This window comes from Aythya fuligula, chromosome 1 (assembly GCF_009819795.1).
Source record: "Aythya fuligula isolate bAytFul2 chromosome 1, bAytFul2.pri, whole genome shotgun sequence".
Lineage (NCBI taxonomy): Eukaryota > Metazoa > Chordata > Aves > Anseriformes > Anatidae > Aythya > Aythya fuligula.
In genome coordinates, this window is record NC_045559.1 from 57916011 (window position 1) to 57934791 (window position 18781).

At 45.2% G+C, this 18781-nt stretch overlaps 1 protein-coding gene across 2 annotated transcripts in view; it reads right to left on the reverse strand.

The window, feature by feature from the left end:
• Positions 1 to 6484: 6484 nt before the first annotated feature.
• The window catches only part of CHST11 (carbohydrate sulfotransferase 11), a 164656-nt gene continuing 152359 nt past the window's right edge, over positions 6485 to 18781 (reverse strand). For both annotated transcript variants that reach the window (XM_032194682.1, XM_032194672.1), the window contains exon 3: positions 6485 to 7412. In XM_032194682.1, coding sequence (XP_032050573.1) covers positions 6564 to 7412 — 849 coding nt within the window. In that variant the 3' untranslated portion in view covers positions 6485 to 6563. The remainder of the gene's footprint in view (positions 7413 to 18781) is intronic.

Sequence of the window (18781 nt, forward strand, 5' to 3'; positions counted from 1 at the left end):
TAGTCGTTATTCAGCTGTGTGTCACCCTGACAGCTTTATATATTAGTCGAAAAATAGAAACAATGTCATAAACTTTTGATTTTTCCCCTGCTGAGGGAAGCAGCTTTGCTGGTTGCTTGTTTCTTAAGTAAAATCTCTGACTGAAATACAGTTTTTAAAAACATAATTTTACTTGAAATGCAAAGCCTTGTTTTCCAAATATTCTGTGCATTTGTTGCAAATTGATAGGCAGTGTGCTGCTGAACACCTAAAGAAATGTTATCAAATCTGTGTTCACTCAAAAAAATGACAGAGAACCCACGTTCAATATTAAAGTCAGTATAATTTTTTAAACAGTGGGAAAACAGTTTTCTAACAATGTATAGTTGAATGAGAATATTTTCTTTACTTATCCCCCTGTGAATAAGGCACCACTTTCAGTCCTAAGCACCTCAGACTTACCCAGCAGAGGCGGGTTAGTGGCCATGGGCAGTGCCCTGTTCCAGAAGCCTGAGTGCTCCCACAGACTGGCATGGGGCATATAGGGTAAAAGGAAAGGCTGTGCAGCACTTAAATAGGAAAAATAAAGTTGTTCTCTTCGAATACATTTTTAACAACTGATTTGCAAGCAGTTTGGGGAGGTTGCTCTAGGATATGTTGTCCTTTCGAGCACTGCAGAATAGATCTGGTCTCCGGTTTTTCAAAATTTTCAAGCTATGGCAGAGCTGTAAGTGCAACTGAGAAGGCAAGCTATTTTTCTGTGGCATCAGGAGTTTTGTATGTAATTATGTGTAACATAGCTGGCGAGAAAAGCCCTGCACGGCAATTTAGGAAGCATATGCTCTAGTTTCTCATCTGCTGGTGGCTGCATTTGTTTATTTTATTATTTTTTTACTCCTTTCTTCCCAGCTTCCCAGATTTTATTTTTTTAATTATGATAGAAATACATGAAATGTATTTTCATCCAGATGAAAGGTCATGCCCACACTGAGCATGATATATGACCACAGGGGCAGGCTCTCTCAATCCCCGTGTCACCTCCCATGGGCTTACTGCAAAGGTTTTTCGCCTGCCTGGGCATGGGTAGGATCCACACTCATCTCCCCCATGCCTGGGTGTGCCACGGCCCCTGCTGTCATAGGGCAGTAGTGGGCACTTCACCCTTGTGAATGAATACAGCTGTTACCAAAGCTGGTAGACTCCTCAGAGGAGCGCAGCAGCTTTCTTAGCCCCTGTACTGACGGAACGGGGTTGGGTTGCTTTGAAGCATGTGTAATGCCTGCCAAATTGCCAGGGGAGGCAGAGCAATCAGCGCAGTGTCTAGAGCCAGGCTGAGCATTTCACTTAGATTGAGACCTTCTCGAGACCTCCTTAATTACCTCCCTCTCTGATCGAGATTGTAGAGGAAACAAATTGGTGGTGTTGGCACCGAGGAGGTTGTTGCCTCGATGCTGCACGGCTCAGGAAGCTGGGCTGCAACTCTGCCTGCTAATTAGGGCGGGGGTGTGTTAGCAGTGGGAATGGGCTCGGACACTAATGACAGGCAGTGAGTGCCCCAACAGGTGCTGTGACACCTACTCAGTATATTTCGTATCTCTTTATTTGTTAGCTTTCTTCTGTTGTGAATAGCATGGCTCACGGTGCAGTTTGCCTCATGAGGCAGGGGCTGGCAGATCAAAGGGCCTGTTTGCCGCTGGCCCTGCTGCACCCTGCATATGGCATCCAGTTTTGGGGCCCTTCTCAATTCAAGAGGGATGTTTTGATGATGGAGAGGGCTGAGTGATGGCCTACTGCCATGTTCAGAGACCTGAGGCATATAACCTACAGGGAGAGGTTGAGTATTTGGCCTTAGTTAGCCAGGCGGCTAACCTGGCCTAGCCTTGGTGGTCTTCAGCAGCAGCAGCAGCATGTCCCAGCTGACCACCAGGGTCCCTTCCACCAACACAGCCACCACAGTGAGCAGTTATTTCCTAAATGTATGTTTTGCCTTAATAATTTACAGTGCTGGTTTCCTCACCCAAGTTTGTCTTCAAAGCCCAGTTGGAAGTTTCTGCTTTGGGGCTAGCTGTGGTCTCAGTGAAAATCACAGATGAGGCCACACAGGTTTGGGGGCTGCTGGAAATGTTTAACACTAAGCTGTTGTTAGAAAATTTTCATGAGGATGGGCAAGAACATGACCTAAAGCTCATCAGATAGTGGGAGTTTATGTCACTGAACTGGCTCCAAAGCACCCTCATTTGAGGTGGAATTATGTTTCTGGGCATCCTACAGTCTTAAATTGACAGCTCTCATCTATGCTGGCTGGGAACTCCGAGAGGAAGGGAACAAGGGATGTTGGTAGATGATGTTAGCTTTGCTGTGCCACAGCAAATTTTGAGTCTTTTGCTTGTCCTGCTGCAATAACCCTTGTGAGAAAGCAAAGCTTTGTGAACAAAATCCCACCCTCAACCCTGAAAGCATGAGCCAGAAATAAAGCACACAGAGAGGAACTTTCTTTCTTCAATTTAATTGAAGTTACTTAGAAAAATAATCAGGCTTGAATGGCTTTTTAAGGAAAGATTCATGAGCAGTTCACACTTGTGTTGGCAATGTATAATTTAGCTTTTTTCTTTATTAACAGTATATTTAGGTATGAGGAGATACTCTTCTACAACAAGCCTTCTACTGCATACAAATAGGTAAAAAAAAAAAAAAAATCCAACCCCACATTGATGTTAAATTATTCGTACACATTGTATTGTGCATGCATGTAAGAAAATAACACTCTCTGTAACAAGAGTAATAGTAAGGACAGTCCCTTTTTGTACCTGAAAAGTGCAGCAGACTACAGTGAAACCCTAAGACATCTGGGGTCAACTTCTAAAAGCACTTCAGCTTGTGAATTATTTCACAGGTCTTATGCAGTGCATGGTTCAGGCAGTTTGCAAGTTTTTGTGACAATGGGCATGGTTTATGAAGAGGCTGAAACATGGAAGAAGTCAGGTTTGGGGGGCCCCCCACGCCCTGAAGCCACCACTGTGTTCAGGTGGGCCAAATCCAGGCTGGGCTCCAGGTTAAGGTGCTTGGGGTGATCTGGGGGGACTAAGCCAAGAGAGGAGTGGCTGCTGCTGCTGGGCTGTGCTGGCCCTGCCTGATGATGTGGCAGCACCAGCAGATCCTGCATGGAGATCAACACTCCTAGGCCCAGTGGCTTTGAGGGGGCTGGTGGCTGAGGTGGGCAGTGGGACTGACTGAGAGGAACCCGCTGGTTCCTCTCTACTTTCACCACTGCTCAACCATAACCACTGTACCTCTTTAAAAAACAGCGGCTCCCCGGCTGGCCTTGCGGCCCCATGGAGACATCCGTGTTTCAATTTTGCCTGCTCATCTTCTGGGACCAGCTGTGGCCGCAGCTATAAAATGAACCCTATAAGGAGGCAATGCAGAGGAGCAGGCCTGACCCCTGCTGGGGTTGCCTGCTCTGGTCCCCTCACTGCAGGCGGTGGCCACCAGCTCTCTGAGATGAGGAGGCACAACCTACATGGGGTCATGGGAAAGGAATTATTTTTTTTTTTTTTTTTGGGCTCAGTCGAAACAGCACACCCAGTAGTCCAAACAAAATCTATTCCTTAACATTTGTGGTCCTCCTTCAACCTCTCGAGGGCTTTGCGTTCAACATACACGACATGATCATATCCAGCATCTCAGCTCTTCACTTTAAACAGGAATCTACAACCAAGTCACAGCACCCCAGAACAGATCAAACATTAAATTGACAGATTGCAGCAGTTTGGGATCAGGATTTTTTAAATAGCAAGAGATTGTTTTAAGTGCCTGCTCCAGACCACATGGAGGCCGTGTCAGAGCTGGGCACCCGCCTCAGGCCGGCCTCTGCATGGAGGCAGAGGGGTGAATGAGCCCAGCACTGCTCTCAACAATCCCAGCTCCAGCAGCACCCAGCCCTCAGCTCTTCTAAACATGCTTTTTCACCTAAAGCTTCCTTATCAGAGCTGTCAAATATGTGTGGTTGTTTTTTTGGTGTGTGTGTCTCCAAAGAGGTGAAGCTAAAGAGAATATTTAAGAACAGATAAAAATGTGGTGATGAGAGAGCGAGGCAAAAAGTACAGAAAGAAGGGAGAATGCACACCCTGCTTTTAAAATATTTACTTTCTGAAGCAACTTTTTTTTTCTTAAATTAAAGAAAAAATCACATTCTGTTGGAGTGGATTAACAGATAACTGAGGAAAAACTGGGACAAAAATATTAGCACTGTTGGATACAACACGAAACAGGCACAGAAACAGCTTGCAGGATGGGGGGGGGGAAGGGAGAATCTACCCTCATACAATTTTTTTTTTTTTTTTTAACAAACATATACCCATCAAACTACAAATAAAAGAAAGACGGGGCACACTGTGATAGGCACTTGCAACAGCTCCACATACTCTAAATGAGACAAACTGCTTTCAAGTAAAGCACTAGTCAGCAATCAGAAACCACTCAGGAATTCAGAGCTGTCAGATTCAGGCAGTCAGTGCTTCACCAGCCATCAGGGTTATAAATAGGACCTGGGTTACAAAAACTGTGCCTGTTCCAGAGTGGATGAGAGATTTATTTGGAGGCTATGATTAAAAAAATAAAGACCCAAAGCCTGGGTAAGACCGAGCACAATCGTGAAAGGAGTTCAGCTGTTGTTTGCTATGCTAATTTGTTCTCCACTGAGATTTACTCAGTGACTTATTTTTACAAAATAAGACAGACCTATGTTACTTCTTTAACCATGTAGTGTCCTGGAGGCTATGTAATTCAGCAGCTATTATCAACTACTGTACACTGCAACATTGTCAGGATCTGGCTCTGATACTACTACAGCAGCTCCACCTTCCACTGAGTTTACCTAAACCTTCACTAATTTTTGGAAGCGTTGGGTTTGATCATAAGAAGATACGCATGCAGGCAATTCAAAACCCTTTTTTAGCAAACAGTTTTCAAACATTCCCACAAATGCCTCACCTAAAGCCTGTGCCTCCTTTTGCCAATCACCTCTCTTCTGTTCCCCGAACAAAACCCCAGGCTAACAAAGCCTCACACAGTCAAAGCTGCCCCTTGATTTTGGAAAGCTGTGGCTTGCCTGGCGGCACAAACACAGGCGGTCACCCTGAGGACTACACAGTTACCAGCACTGGTACTGGAAGAAAGCCTCGGCTCTGTGCTCAGCGCAGTGCCCAGGGCAGGTGAGCGCTGGCCCTGAGCAGGCCCCGGGGCAGGACACCCACGGGTGACTTCAGACCACGTCCCACTCAGCTCCTGCTGCCCTCCGGGCCACATGTCTCACAGGCATCACATTAAAGCAAGCGAAACAACTGCCATGGAGACATTCACCTTCAGTAAAAAGGCTGTGCTCTTCTAGACCTGACTGAGATGAAATCCTAACCATGGGAAATCAGAAGCATCCCTGTCAGCAACAACTGAAAAGAGAAGACTCCCCCTTCCCCAGAGGAAAAAGCCATGAAACCAGCATGTAGGAAGATTAGAGACCTTTTTTATTGCCTTGCATGCTTAGAGATCAACACGAAGATGACTTTCTGACTTTTTAAATGATATATCTCCACATTCTTTAAAGCAACATATTGTGACTGGTGTTTTTGGAGCACATTAGCCAATTCTGGTTGCCCACCCTAAGATCAAGTAGAGAGGCAAGACTTTCAGCGGATGGAGCTCCCCTAGTAACCTCATCCTGGGTATGACTTAAGTGAACACCAATTGCTTTGGGCATTCAAAAATCTCCACAGCCACTTTCAAAATGCTGATTTTTCAGATGGAGCATCCGCCAATCTGCATTCATTTGTGCAGGTGGGCTTCAAATTATGAGACAATGGGACGCATCATATTATTGACAAAACCATTAAGTCCAGATTTAAAAAAAGTTCATGGTTTCTCTTCCCAAAGAATACATTCACATTTCTTTTAGTCATGGATTTTAGAGATCACGTATCTATCAAAATCTGTTTTATTTTTTCCCTCTCAGGGCTAGAAAGACAGCTTTTTAGTATGCTTAAGTGCAATATCACTTTCTGCAGAAATTATTTCCATCATTATTCTCAAAGCACGTGGTATCAAGAACCACACCTGTGTTTACCTGTATGAAAGGCTAATGGAAGCATATTATTATCCAGAGACAAGCTCAACTGAAGAAAGTATAAATCCAGATTCCTTTTGTCCAAATGTTATCTTATCTCTGTTGCTAAAGTGAAACCTACCAAGAGACCATGTTTTAAATAAGTATAAATAACATGAATTAGAATTTGAGGAATGCAAGATCAACGAAATTCACCAGAACACTATTAACATTTTTTAAACAGTGTAGCAGTATTATTAATTTCTACAGCTAGATCGTCACAATCCTGTTACCCTGCAAAGAGAGCTGTCCTTTCTTACAGTTGATTTAAATAATTTTGACTGTGCTGCTCGCAGCATCATTCAAAAAAAAAAAAAAAAAAGAAAATATTAATTTACAAAATAACCCACTCTCCATATTTATTATGACAAATAAAAATCTTAAATAAAACAAGCTTTCTCTCCCCACTCTCCCCCCAACCCATCCCTCATTCCAATTTCAGGTAGCTTGGCACTGAGTAATTGAACATTAAAAAATCAAGTTTGTAGACTTCATACAGCTGCGTTTGGTGCTCCGAGCTGATGTTCTGGAAGAACTCTGTGGTCATTTCATCAGTAGTTCTCGTGGACTTTGCATAGGTGGGGAACTTCAGGTAGTTGCCAACTCCTGCAAGCTGGAGGATGTAATTCGAATCCTCTTCGAGTGTTTCGTATTTTCCTATGAGGTCGTAGTGAATGTGGCAAGGGTGGCAGAGGGAGTACACAGTCTGCCAGTGCTCGTTGAAGGGCTCTTCTCTTTGGGTGTGGGGGTCGATGAGATATGCCACAAACTCTTCAAATTTCACATCGTCGCCTTTACGCAGAGCTTCCTGGGTTGCGTTTTTCCTCTGGCGCCTCACGATTTTGGTGCCGTATCGCTTGTGGAAGGAAGTGTTGTACTTTTGTGTGAACTTGTTCCTGTAGGCTGACACCAGTCTCTCGAAAGGCTCGCGTACAAAGAGGAACTTCATGTAGTTTTTCAAGCGGTGGTTGATCTCTGGGATGCTGTACTGGTTGAGGGTCTTCAGGTTTGAAGACACGTGGGCTTCATTGGCCGGGATTTCCATTGGATCGCTGTACTTGCCTCTTCCCGTCAAAACCATCATGACTCTCTTCCAGTTTGTGCAGGCCACTTTGGGAACATAGCAATAGATCATTTCATGATCTTCATCCACCACCAGGTGTTTGAGATCGTTGGGCGTGAGCACGCGGCGCTTCCTGCTAGACACACTGTTTGCTCGGCACGTGTCTGTCACTTGGTCTCGTCTAATCTGATGAAGAATCGCCGTGTTGGACAACTGCAAAGAGAGAAGATGTACCAGTAAGTCAAGCAGGTTGGAAACTCTTACTGCCTTTCTACTTACTAAGCAACTCACAGAAAAGCAGATTAGTGTTTGTATGGAACTTAAAACAGTTCATTATGAGGCTGAGTTAAAACATTCCTGTGCTAGAAAATAAAGCTTTTTTTGTCTCCAAACTTCTTGGTACAAGCTGCCCAGGGTTTCACTTTGACACCAACACAAAGAAGTGTAACAGCTTACACATCCTGGTGACACATGTATTTACACAAACCTCACATCCTGAGATGTGGTCGCCGCTTTTCTTAGCCCTGGAAAACCGATCTCCACTCTGCAACCCATCCCATGGCTACAGCAGTCAGACCCTGCCTGACTTTTTGCTGCTGAGATAGGGTAGGAAGACACCAGATTCAGAAAGTTTGTCGAAATGAAAACAGTATGTGGTTTCGTTGCTGATATCTTTACGCTAGAGAATTTATAATCTCAGCTTGTTTGTTGGCTATGACCTTGGCAAAAGAAATGAAGCCCGTGGAGATTCCTGCTAGTTCCTGAGGGGACCATTCTCACAGACATGATTTCCTGGGGAGCTGGGAGAATATTAGCTATAAATTTGCCTCTCTGCTAAGGCCAGACTGACAGAAGGAAAGAGCACACAGCCTTCTAACACACACAGCACTATATTCACCCATAGCCCTTTATTATTTTGCTAATAGCTCCCTAATTTTCTACTATTATTGCTACTGGAGGCTTTGGAGAGGCTGTAATCTCTTAGGGGGAGCCCACAGGGCCCACTGGGCTGCTGTGCAGCAGCCACCAGCCACCATATCACGTACAGCAACAGGAGGAAGATTTTCTGCTAAGGCAGGTACTAGACTCCTCTGGAAAACACAGTCTGTTACCTCAGGTAAAGGATCATGCTGATGCAGGGCTCCTGCATTTGCTTTTTCAGAGCTACCTGAGGTGTCCCTGCACGGCACTGTGTTTTGCTGTGCAAAGTGCCCTCACTGATATAAATGTCTTTTTACATATTCTGGATGAATTTTATCAAAGCAGCAGAGGAAAGGTTTTGGTAATGGCATTTACATTTACTTAACACCACTTAGCTGTCAATTTCAAAGAGCCTCGTGCACAGTAATTAGTTTAGCCTCAAAGCCAAGTAGTAAGGCAAGTATTGACCTTCCAGCCTGATGGGCAAAGAGGTCTGAGATGCCTTATTGAATGCTGAGTCTTCCCAATGTGCTTATTTAATGCCTTCCAGGCCGGTTAACATGGATCACAGGATGCTGCAATGAAGCAGTCGGAGCAATGCAGATGACATTCATCTGCTGTGGGAGTATTTAGCCTTTGGCTACAGGGCCGTATTGAGCCTTCCCCCTCCCCTGTGTGGTAAATAGCCTGGGCAAATGGCTCTGCAGCAGCTTGGGGGTTCCTGCAGTCACGGGTCAAATCTCTGCTTTCAATACCAGAAGCTCTGATTCATATAAAATAAAAAAAAAAAAAAAAAAGAAAGAAAGAAAGAAAGAAAGAAAGAAAGAAAGAAAGCAAGCAAGCAACAAAACAGGATTGAAATATACTTTAGAGGCAAAAACCAGACCAGACAACAAGATCCCCCAAAGCATCTTACTGACAGAAAAATGGAACTAAGCCAGTCGTAGGATGTGTGAGCTGTGGAATGAAGGGAGATAGAAATGGTATTGTTACAGACAAACCCTAAAAGCCCAGGCTTCACCCACCCAAGGGCAGCAAAAGCTTTTGCAACACTTGAGCAGCTGAGGCTCCCCCTCCCTCTGTGCTGCGGTAGGTGGCAGAGGAATGCTCTTGTGGTGATGGGCAACACCACGGGGTTGGTGCACCTCAGACCTGGGCAGGAGGGTTTTTCCTCCAGGACAACATTTATGTGTTTAGCCTGGGACCTCTGTATTTTGTACAAGGCCAATCACCACTTCTCCTCCGAATTCCTTGAGACTTTCCTCAACTCATCTCCTTAGTCCCTTGTTCAGCAAAATGTTGGCTAATGGCTAAAACATGCAATAGCCCAGAGTGACCACTTTAGACTGGCTTTGTGCGTGTGTGGTATCCCCCTGAATGCCTTCCAGGTGCGTTTCAAGGGTAGTTTTGTGTTGTAGTCCAAGGGAGGAGAAAACCGATGTGAAATGTGCTTCAGATTTCCTAGGGAAACTGGCTGGCAGTTTCCAAAGTAAGATGTTAGAAAGCAGTTGTCAAGGACCACACAGATGTTTGAAGAAAATTACTTTTTCTTAGGAGAAAATAAATAAATCCCTATTTCAATCTGTGCTGTTTTCAGAGAGATAAAGAGCTAGCGGTCAGCTCTATACGGGTTAGTTACCAGTGAATGATTTTCATAGCACTAAACAAAACCCTGTGCAAACATACAGACAAACAAATTCTTCTCCGCAAGCAGATAAAGTGCCCAAATCTCTCTCCTTCTGCAGATTTTACATCAATATCATATAGCATAGTACTGCTGTTTGTCTCTGGTTTTAGTGTAAACACTAGAAAAGCCTGAAGATACTGCTACATTACAAAATGTTAACGCACTGTATTTGTTTCTCTGATGCTGTTCTTCTGATAAATACAGAATTAAGTGGATGAGATTCTGCGGCCTGTATTAGATGGAAGGTCAGACTCGATAATCTACTGGTTGCTGCTGACCCTAATCTACAGATGAATCTTTGTAGAGCTGTGCTTTGCTCCTGATTTCATTCCTACATCAATGGGCTAAAGCACTTTCTCTCCACACATCAACATTAATGAGATTTTCAGGCATTCGGAGCAAGGGGAAAAACGCAGCCTTCGTCTTTGCAATTGCAAACGAGACTGTGCTACATCAAATTCACTTAAAAGGCAACACTCGTGGATTTTGAAGTGGCACTTGTCTCCCTCTCTTTTTAGCACAGAGGAAATACGAAGAAATGGCATAAAAGTTTGGCCGGCTACATTTACCAAACATGCACCAGTGCCCTGGGGTCAGCTCTGCACCTGCTCTGGCCTGGCTGGTAGCACACAGGAGCACACAGGAGCTACGAGGTAGCTCTTGCTAAACTAGCACAGCCAGGTATGGCACCAAGGAGCCTTTAACAGAGCTCCTGCCAAAGCTCAGGTATCTGCCGTGGTTTAGGTCTGTCTCTCTGCTGTGCATTGGAAAGAACACACTGACCAGAAACACATACGCTGGCGAATTTACAACCTTCAGCCTGTGAAATGCAAAGGTTATTCAAGGTAAATTACAGTAATGAGATGGGAGGTATTTTCTTCTGACTGCTTAGGCACAGCAGGATAAAATAATCTTTGAGGGCCTTTCCAAGCTTGGTGGTCAAGCAGCAAGTTCAGATTTAAACGCAAGGACATTTTAAATTATTTAATTTTAATTGAACAGTGTACTGTAATGCAGCCTCGGAGCAGAGATCAATAAAAGTCATGTAGATGGCTGCAATGAAAGCACTTCTTGAATGGACGGACAGAAATAACCAAGGTGCCACTCAAAAAAAAACCAACAAACTTCATTAAATTTCACCTCTCTGTAAGAAATGAGAGTGCAAAGAAGTGCCTCAAACTGCCATAAGGCAAGGTTTTATTTATTCTTATTGCACTGCCTGCAGCTGCTGCTTGTTCTGCAAATGACTGTAACCAGGCTCACAAATAATCGATGCGGGGAGTGCTAACGTGACATTGGGCATGGCAGGATGAAGGGTAAACGTAACCAAGTTAGTTTAAAGTGGAATAATGAGGACAAACAATATGAAAGGGGGTTGCAGACCCATGCCCTTCTATACTGCCATTTCCTTGCATTAACAAAGAATTTGCATCTGCATTTAGCTCTTCACTTACACTTGTGTTTGGAGGTTTGGCTTCTGTCCTGTGCTAGAACTATGCAAGTTGCCGTGGCATTCCTGCTACCTGCAGTACATGAAGCTATCAAAATTAGGAGCATCTCCGCTGAACTCTGAGTTGTGTCTATCCAGTAGCACTGCTTAGCTTAGCATGAACCAGAGCTCATCTCTACCAACTTCTTCTTGAGAGTATTTGTTTGGAGCCTGTGCATAGCAGACTCATAATCCACTGAAAGCAAGGTCTTGAAGTGAAAAGTGTCAGACAGACTAACTATAGGTGGCACTACTGGTCCTACTTATGTGACATCTACAGAGACTAATATTTCACTTGGTTGAAAAATCTCAAATAAGAGCAGCTCTCCTTCCTCCTGCGTATCAACCACACCATCTGAATTTCAGGAGGTGTTTGGCATTTACTGTATAAAATGTCTCTTGATATTATTTATATTTTCCCAAATGTTTAGGGGTGTTGTTTTTTTTTTTTAGCATGAGGTTATACACATGCCCATTTCCAATCCCATTTTCAACATAAAAAGTGCAAATATGATTGTTACAATCATGATGGACTGCCCTGAACCTATAAACATATTTTAGACATTGTTTTAGTGGTTGGCTTTTAAAGCTTGGATCTATAGCTGCCATACGTGGTATATCTGCATTCTAAGCAACAAGTTCTAGATTGCTTTCTTAAAAACACTCACCAGTAGACAATAAAGGGGAAGCAACTATGCTTCATATGTCATTGTCCAAACATAAGTGGTTCTAATAAATCACACATAACTATTACTCTTTACAATTTATATAGATGACAGACAGTAATGTGAATCAAGACACTGAATCTAAAAGAGTAAGCAAATTTTAGATAAAGAGATTTAATTAAACTGACCTGGACTGGACTAAAAAAAAAAAAAAAGTAACAGCTTTGAAATATTTCATACTTTATTTTACATTTCATAGTATGTTATTCTTGATTTAATGTTTTCAAAAAATCCCAGAACTCAAATAACCCCACAAAAACCTCAATCAATATTTGTTCAGAGTCCAATAAAGCAGACTAGAAAGCACATAATGCATGCTGGAGATGGAAATACTTTACATCTTTGCTGACAACTTGAGGATGGACAAACTAGAATACAAATTTGCTATGAAAATGTCTCTACCGAGTGGCTGGATAATATAAGATAATAAAACTAATATTAACTTAGGAGCATTTGTGCTAAGAAAATTTTAGAGACAAATTATATCCTCTGAAGGAAAATTCATGAAATATTACAAAGCTGCTTTCTTTTCTCCATTTAATTCATTGAACTTATTGCCCCACAAAGATAAGGCAAAATATGCATTTATTTCAAGTAATTCTCTATTGCAACTGAAGATAACCATAACATTTTAAATTCCCACCGTACAGAATGCACCAGGGCTATGGAAAAAAAAAAAAAAAGGATCAAAACTTTTGAGTGAAAACAGTCTTACATTGCAGCTGCTAGCACTGTATTGTCAAAAATCCTAAACTGCTTCACACGTTCCCTCCTTCTTCCTCCTATACACGCCTCATGTGTGTGTCTGCATGCATGTATGTAGAAGGGAAGGGTGAAACAACTCAGCAGTTGCATTGCTTTGTGTCCAGAGGCTACAGTTATCTGAATAATGACACATCAGCATTAACTTTGGCATTCACTCGTCTTTGGGTGCTGGAGAAGAAACAACACTAAACCAGGCGAAATGCAGTGGCAGAAAGACATGCAGGTGAAGCTGCCAATGGTCACTACTAGGTCATTAAGTCCTGGCCTTTTTGTCTTAAAGTACCACACAGAGCCTAAATAATACGACATCTCCTTGAAAAACCACAAGCTGGCTCTCTCTGGCATGAGGGTCACAGCAGGGATCGACAACAAACAATACCAGCTGTATGTTAAAGCCAGCTTTTCAATCATTCTAAGCCTCCACCCAACAATAAGAGATACAGGTATGGATTCAGGAAGAAAAGAGTGAGACTTTTTAAAAAGGACAACTTCTATAGCCCCACACATATTTGCAAGCCTTTCCATTGCCATTCTGCTAGAAATTGTGTGGTGCCAGGGCTCATGCAGCAAGCAGGGTTTGGGGCTGGTAAGGTGGATGTACACACTTGTAAAAGGTCTCCTTTGGAACAGGAAGATAGAAAAGTTGGACGTGCAAAGGAGAAAGACATATGATCTGTCCAAATGGGTTGACTAAAGCATGTCTGTGCCTGCTGCAATTGTGAGGCTGTATGGGAATCCTGCAAACAAAGGACAGGTGAAATTGAAATGACTGAGTTTAAACGCAATACATCTGAGAGGTAAGAAATCATTGGGTACAGAGGAGCCTTGAGCTGAGAATAATTACAGCACAAAAACTTAATGCTGGTGTGTTTCTTGGGACTTAACATATAGAAGACAAGCTTGGAGCCTCCCGTTACATGTACAATGAGCACTTTGCTGTCACCTCCTCAGTGTTTCAAGGCAGCTGCAAGAAGGGAGTGGGGAAAGGAATTCAGCAGATAGCCAATCCTCTTTTTGTCTCACAGCCAAAAGAAGTGGACGAAGCCTGGGGCTGGGCCCAGAGACACCTTGATGGATGGGATGATGATCAGAGCTGCGTGGCCTTTCTGCGGCTGGGCTCTGCCCCCGAGCCCAGCCTCGCCGCCGCCTCCACAGGGAAGGACAGCGCATGATGAATCTGGCCGCTTCTGGCTCATTCTTTAAGTGCCGCCATAAATCACTGCTTATATTAAAAAGCTGAAAGGTCTGGCTGTCTTACGAATTTCATTTTCAAATGAAAACTTTCTAGCCTTTCCCCTCCAACACATGCGGACGTAACTGGAGGCTGGCTCCATACCTGAGTGTACAACCTGTAACACACGGGAGCTCAGGCATGGTCCTTATAACCACTCCCAGTCCCTAGGGATGGCCATTTCACAACTAGGACCTTCCAAAACTGTGGGAGCTGTAGAAGTGGTTTTCAAGGAGAGGCTTGAGAACAAGTTAGCAAAAGGCATGCCACAGACATCTGCAAGTGGTGCACCAGGAGGAGCACTGGGCTGGGGATGCGTGGAGTCAGCCAGGGCGTGGCTGGGAGTAGCCCTTAAAAAACAGAGTGAGGAACTGCATTTTAGCAGAGCTGGCATCCAGGAGACAATGGAAACACTGACATTTATTTATCTGTTCCAAGACATTATGGCAGTAGGGGTGAGATAAACTGGGTGGAGCGGGGAAACGGGACGAAGTCGATACGTAAATACAGAAACACATAACTTCCAGAAGGAGGAAGGGAATATAACCTGCTCTCCGGACTCACTGTGTAGTAACAGAGCTAAACAACAGAGACTCGGTTTTGATGTGGGAAAAATCCCAACGGAGAGGATAGGGTATGTCAGTGCTATAAAACAGTGAGGCATCTCCAGCACAAGAAACCTCCGGGAACCTCCCAGGGAAGATGTTAGGAGCAACCTAAATGACCCTGCCATGTGTACAGGAGTCTCCCTGTGACTCCTTCAAGCTTCATGATGCTGGCTGCTGGACTCAGCATGAGTTTAAGGGCACAAAGCTCTCCTCAAAAGCTAAGCTCGCTGCTGCAAACCCAGGTATTTTACATCCTTCAGAAACAAAGGTCCCAGCAAACGCTGCAGGACCACACAAGCAGAGACCAGCTAGCGCTCGCAGTAAGCCCTCCCTCAGGACAAGGCCTCCCTCAGGACAAGGCCTCCCTCAGGACAAGGCACCACCATCACACCAGCGGCAGACCAAGGCCGGGCAGGTGCTCTGGCAGCACCATGGCAGCACTTTGTGAGACCCTGAGGAGGAGGAGGCTGCCCTCCAGGCCGCCTGGGGGGCTGGAGCTGCGTGGGACACCAGCGTGCTGCTCACCCCAGCCAGCTCCGACCTGGCACCCGGCGATAATGGATTTCTCGGTCACACAAATCCTCCCCTCGTACCTCTGGGTTGCAGCTTAGGTGTCACACAGTCAAGTAGAAATACTTATTTTCTTCCCAGCAGGATATCTGCTATTTTAACTGAATACAATTTACTCAGTCCCATGCTAAATCAGGGTAATACATTTCCAATTTTTAGCTCAGCATGCAACGCGCCAATATTGCTCCCAAGCTTTTGAAACCCAAATAAGAAAAACAGAAGATAGTTGCTGCATAGCTGGTTTCTTTACATATAATTCAAGGTACTTAGCAGCCTGCCGGAGGCGAGAGGCACCACGAAGCCATGTCTTTAGCTGTGCTGAGCCCCTGCCCCCCGCTACCAGGATGAGCTCCGTGTGTAGGACCCTTCTGTCACCTCCATGCTGGCCACCATTGCTCCCATGAGCCAGGGACACAGGGTCAGTCCCCACCAAGAAATGCTGTGTGGACTATTTTAAGGTAAAGAGGTGTAACTAGGAGAGAAGAGCAAATGCTACGATGCAGCTGCTGCCCTGTCCACCGAGCCCTTGGTCCGTCACATTGGGGTGTGTAATCCTGCTATGAGCTCTCCTCTAACTAAACCATTCTAAATTATCACTATATTTCTTTTACTTTCCTTTGGTGAGGTTGCATTTTGCTCAGACTAAGACACACTACTCCAAGGATAAATTTTCCATCCGTGCTGCTCACTGATGTTCACAGAAGGCAACTAACCTGGGTTGCTCTTTCTCCACAGCCTTAATTACAGTTAACCCCAAAGCTCTCACCTTGCTGCTACTCTTCAAAACGAACCAGATGACCCCCTGCGTGAGCAGACAAAGGACCTTCTCTATTAAAATGCCAGCATCCATTTATAACCTTAATTACAATAGCCTTCCCAGGAAACCTATCTGCCATGGAATGAAAAATGATTCTGGGTTGACGTGGAAAGTCTGTATCATCAAGAGCTTCCTAGATCTATCTCTTCTACCCTGAGATGAATACCAGCGACTCAAGTCCTGAGGGAGGCTCAGCTCCAAATCAGCCACTAGCATTTAGTCCAAACCTAGTGTCACGTTTGGGCAGACATTGGACTTTAGGCCCAGAGAGAGACCAAAGCAAAAGACTGAATATTTGCCGTGTCTGCTTCAGCGAGATTTTCTGTTTTTGTTGTAAAAAAAAAAAGATGTTTGAGTGTTTGTGCACTGAAAGAAGCTCTTTGCCAGCAGCAGACCACAAATGACTCTACCATAGGCTTCTCTGGGAAGCAAATACCATCTGCATAAGGCTGCCCTCTCTGCCAGCCACTGGTGCCCCTTCCCAAACGGCAGCGTGCTCCATCCGCCATGCCAGCCGTACCCAAAGGACAACACCTGGGGCCCTGCAGGTTTGACCAGGAGGCCCATGCTGGGAACTTCGTGTCTCCCTGGGTCACTCGGTCCTGCAGACAGGGAGACCTTGGCACAGCACTGAAAGAGCAGCAGCAGAACACACGCCTAGGTAATCTGCTTTAAATCCTGACAAATCCCAAAGGTCTGGCTTGCATTTTTAAGTGCCTGACTTGCCACACTAAGACTTGTTGTATCAGAGCACGAGGGCAATGTTAAAAGTAACTTTCGTCAGTGATTAATACTACTGGAAGGTACAATTATTAGCATGATGCCTTGTTAATTTTCCTCATCTCTACAGCTGTGTTTACTGTGATTTCTAAGGGTCACTCTCTCATCTAATAACAGATCCATTTAGGCACTGCACAGTAAATGTTAGCTTACAATGGAAGAACAAATTCTTAGTATGTCTTTAAATGGCTGCTATTTTTTTAAACCATTCCCTCAACTACACCCTGAAAGAAATTGCACATAGTCACTTCCCCCACCATTTTTTTTTTTTTTACTGCTCAGTCTTTTTTAAACTTCCCGAAGCGGTCGTGCAGAAAAGGCCACTCTGAGCTCCCGTTTTCTGGGACCTTTCTCGGCTGCAGCTAAGCGCTGTCTCCTTGCACCCTGCTCCTTTCATGGCTCCTGAACACACGCCAGCCCTGTCAGCGCCCTCTCCATCTGCTGAGAGGCCTGGCTCCCCCTTCGCTGCTCTCGCATCCTCGCTGCATGCCCTGTCCCACCTGCATCCTGAGGACTCCAGCTAAGGCCAGGAGGAGCTCCAGCTGCCAGCTAGCTCTTACTCTGCATCCCTCGGCATGTAAAATCCCCCAAAGTGGGTCCTTGCTGCCCCTGAGCATGGAGGAGATCAAGAAAGAGGGGAGATGCCCCTGTCCAATGTCCCCCTCCCACCCTGTAAGCAGCAGGGCCAGGCGAGGGGGAGAAGTGCCAGCCTGCAGCCCTGCAGCCCGCAGGGACGTGGCTGGAAAGCTGGGAGTGAGTCGAGGCATTCAGCTGCATGCATGGCGAGAGCCAAGAGCGTGCACTAGATGGAAATGTGCCCTCTCCTTTGCAGAGGGGGAAACAGGACAGCTTCTGTCCCAGGCACAGGGCCGGCGCTGTTTCACCTCCTGTGTGGCTGGGTGAGCGTTGCCTTCAGCTGCTAGCTCGGGCAGCCTCCCTGCAGCACAGGTAGAACGTAGCATCTGGTGGTTTATGCCAAAATGTACTTATGGGGGAACTGACAGCCCGGCTATCCATACCTACAGCTACTGGCTTCTGCTCCTGGAGTCTCCAGACAGCACCCAAGCACTGGAAGACATTTGCTTGGGTAAGCAGATAGGGCTGAAAAAATCCACCAGTACAGTGTGACAAAAGCACATGCTGCCACTGATTGAGTTTAGTAGGGCAGTTTGAGAAGCATCCTTGGTTCCCACAGCCATTTGGTACCTGGGAACTGCCATCAGCCCTCTGGTGACTTCAGTCCAGGCAGCAAAGGCACCCGCTGACTCCTGAGAAACACTGGGAGCTGATGCTGTCCTGGCTTATTGAACGGCGGTTGTCCTTCTCCGGAGCTGCCAGGTGACAAGGATTTAGGGGTGGGGGACAGTGACAAGTTCACATAACGCCAGAAAAGCTGATATTCCTGACAGGCGAAGCAAACCTAAATTACAGTTTTCAGCTAAAAGGGCTGTCATTTTAGCGACTCTGTGCAGTAGCTTCCACCCACTGTATCCATACAAATGAAGAGCTAATGGTTCCTCCCCCGGCTCGTGGCGTTGCCTGCTACAGGACCCATCTTCACAAGGCACAGAGAGCTGCCAAGCACCACCGTGCCCTCTGCCCCATGGGAGGGCTTCCATGGCACAAATGCCTCCCACAAACATGCTGGTAATTAACAGCGGATTTTGCTCTTTGAACGTATCAGGCCTTGTATGAGATGCATCAGCACAGCTGACCTAGAGATTAACAACAGCATTCAAATGCTCCGAACCCTTTTAGCTTTGCATTTCAAATATAAAACTGATTTTGTAAAAGTCTGCTTATCCTGTTGTTTCTAAATCCCTTCTGGAGGTTAATACTAGCTGGAGCAGGTCACCATGTGAAGGTCCCATTTGCAAGGACCACGCTTAAATGCTTTTGGTCAGGCTTTGATCTGCAGCCCTATATCCATTCCTGTGCTCCAGCCCATGTGCATTTTCCAATTGCTGTGTACCCCAGCTGGCATGAGCA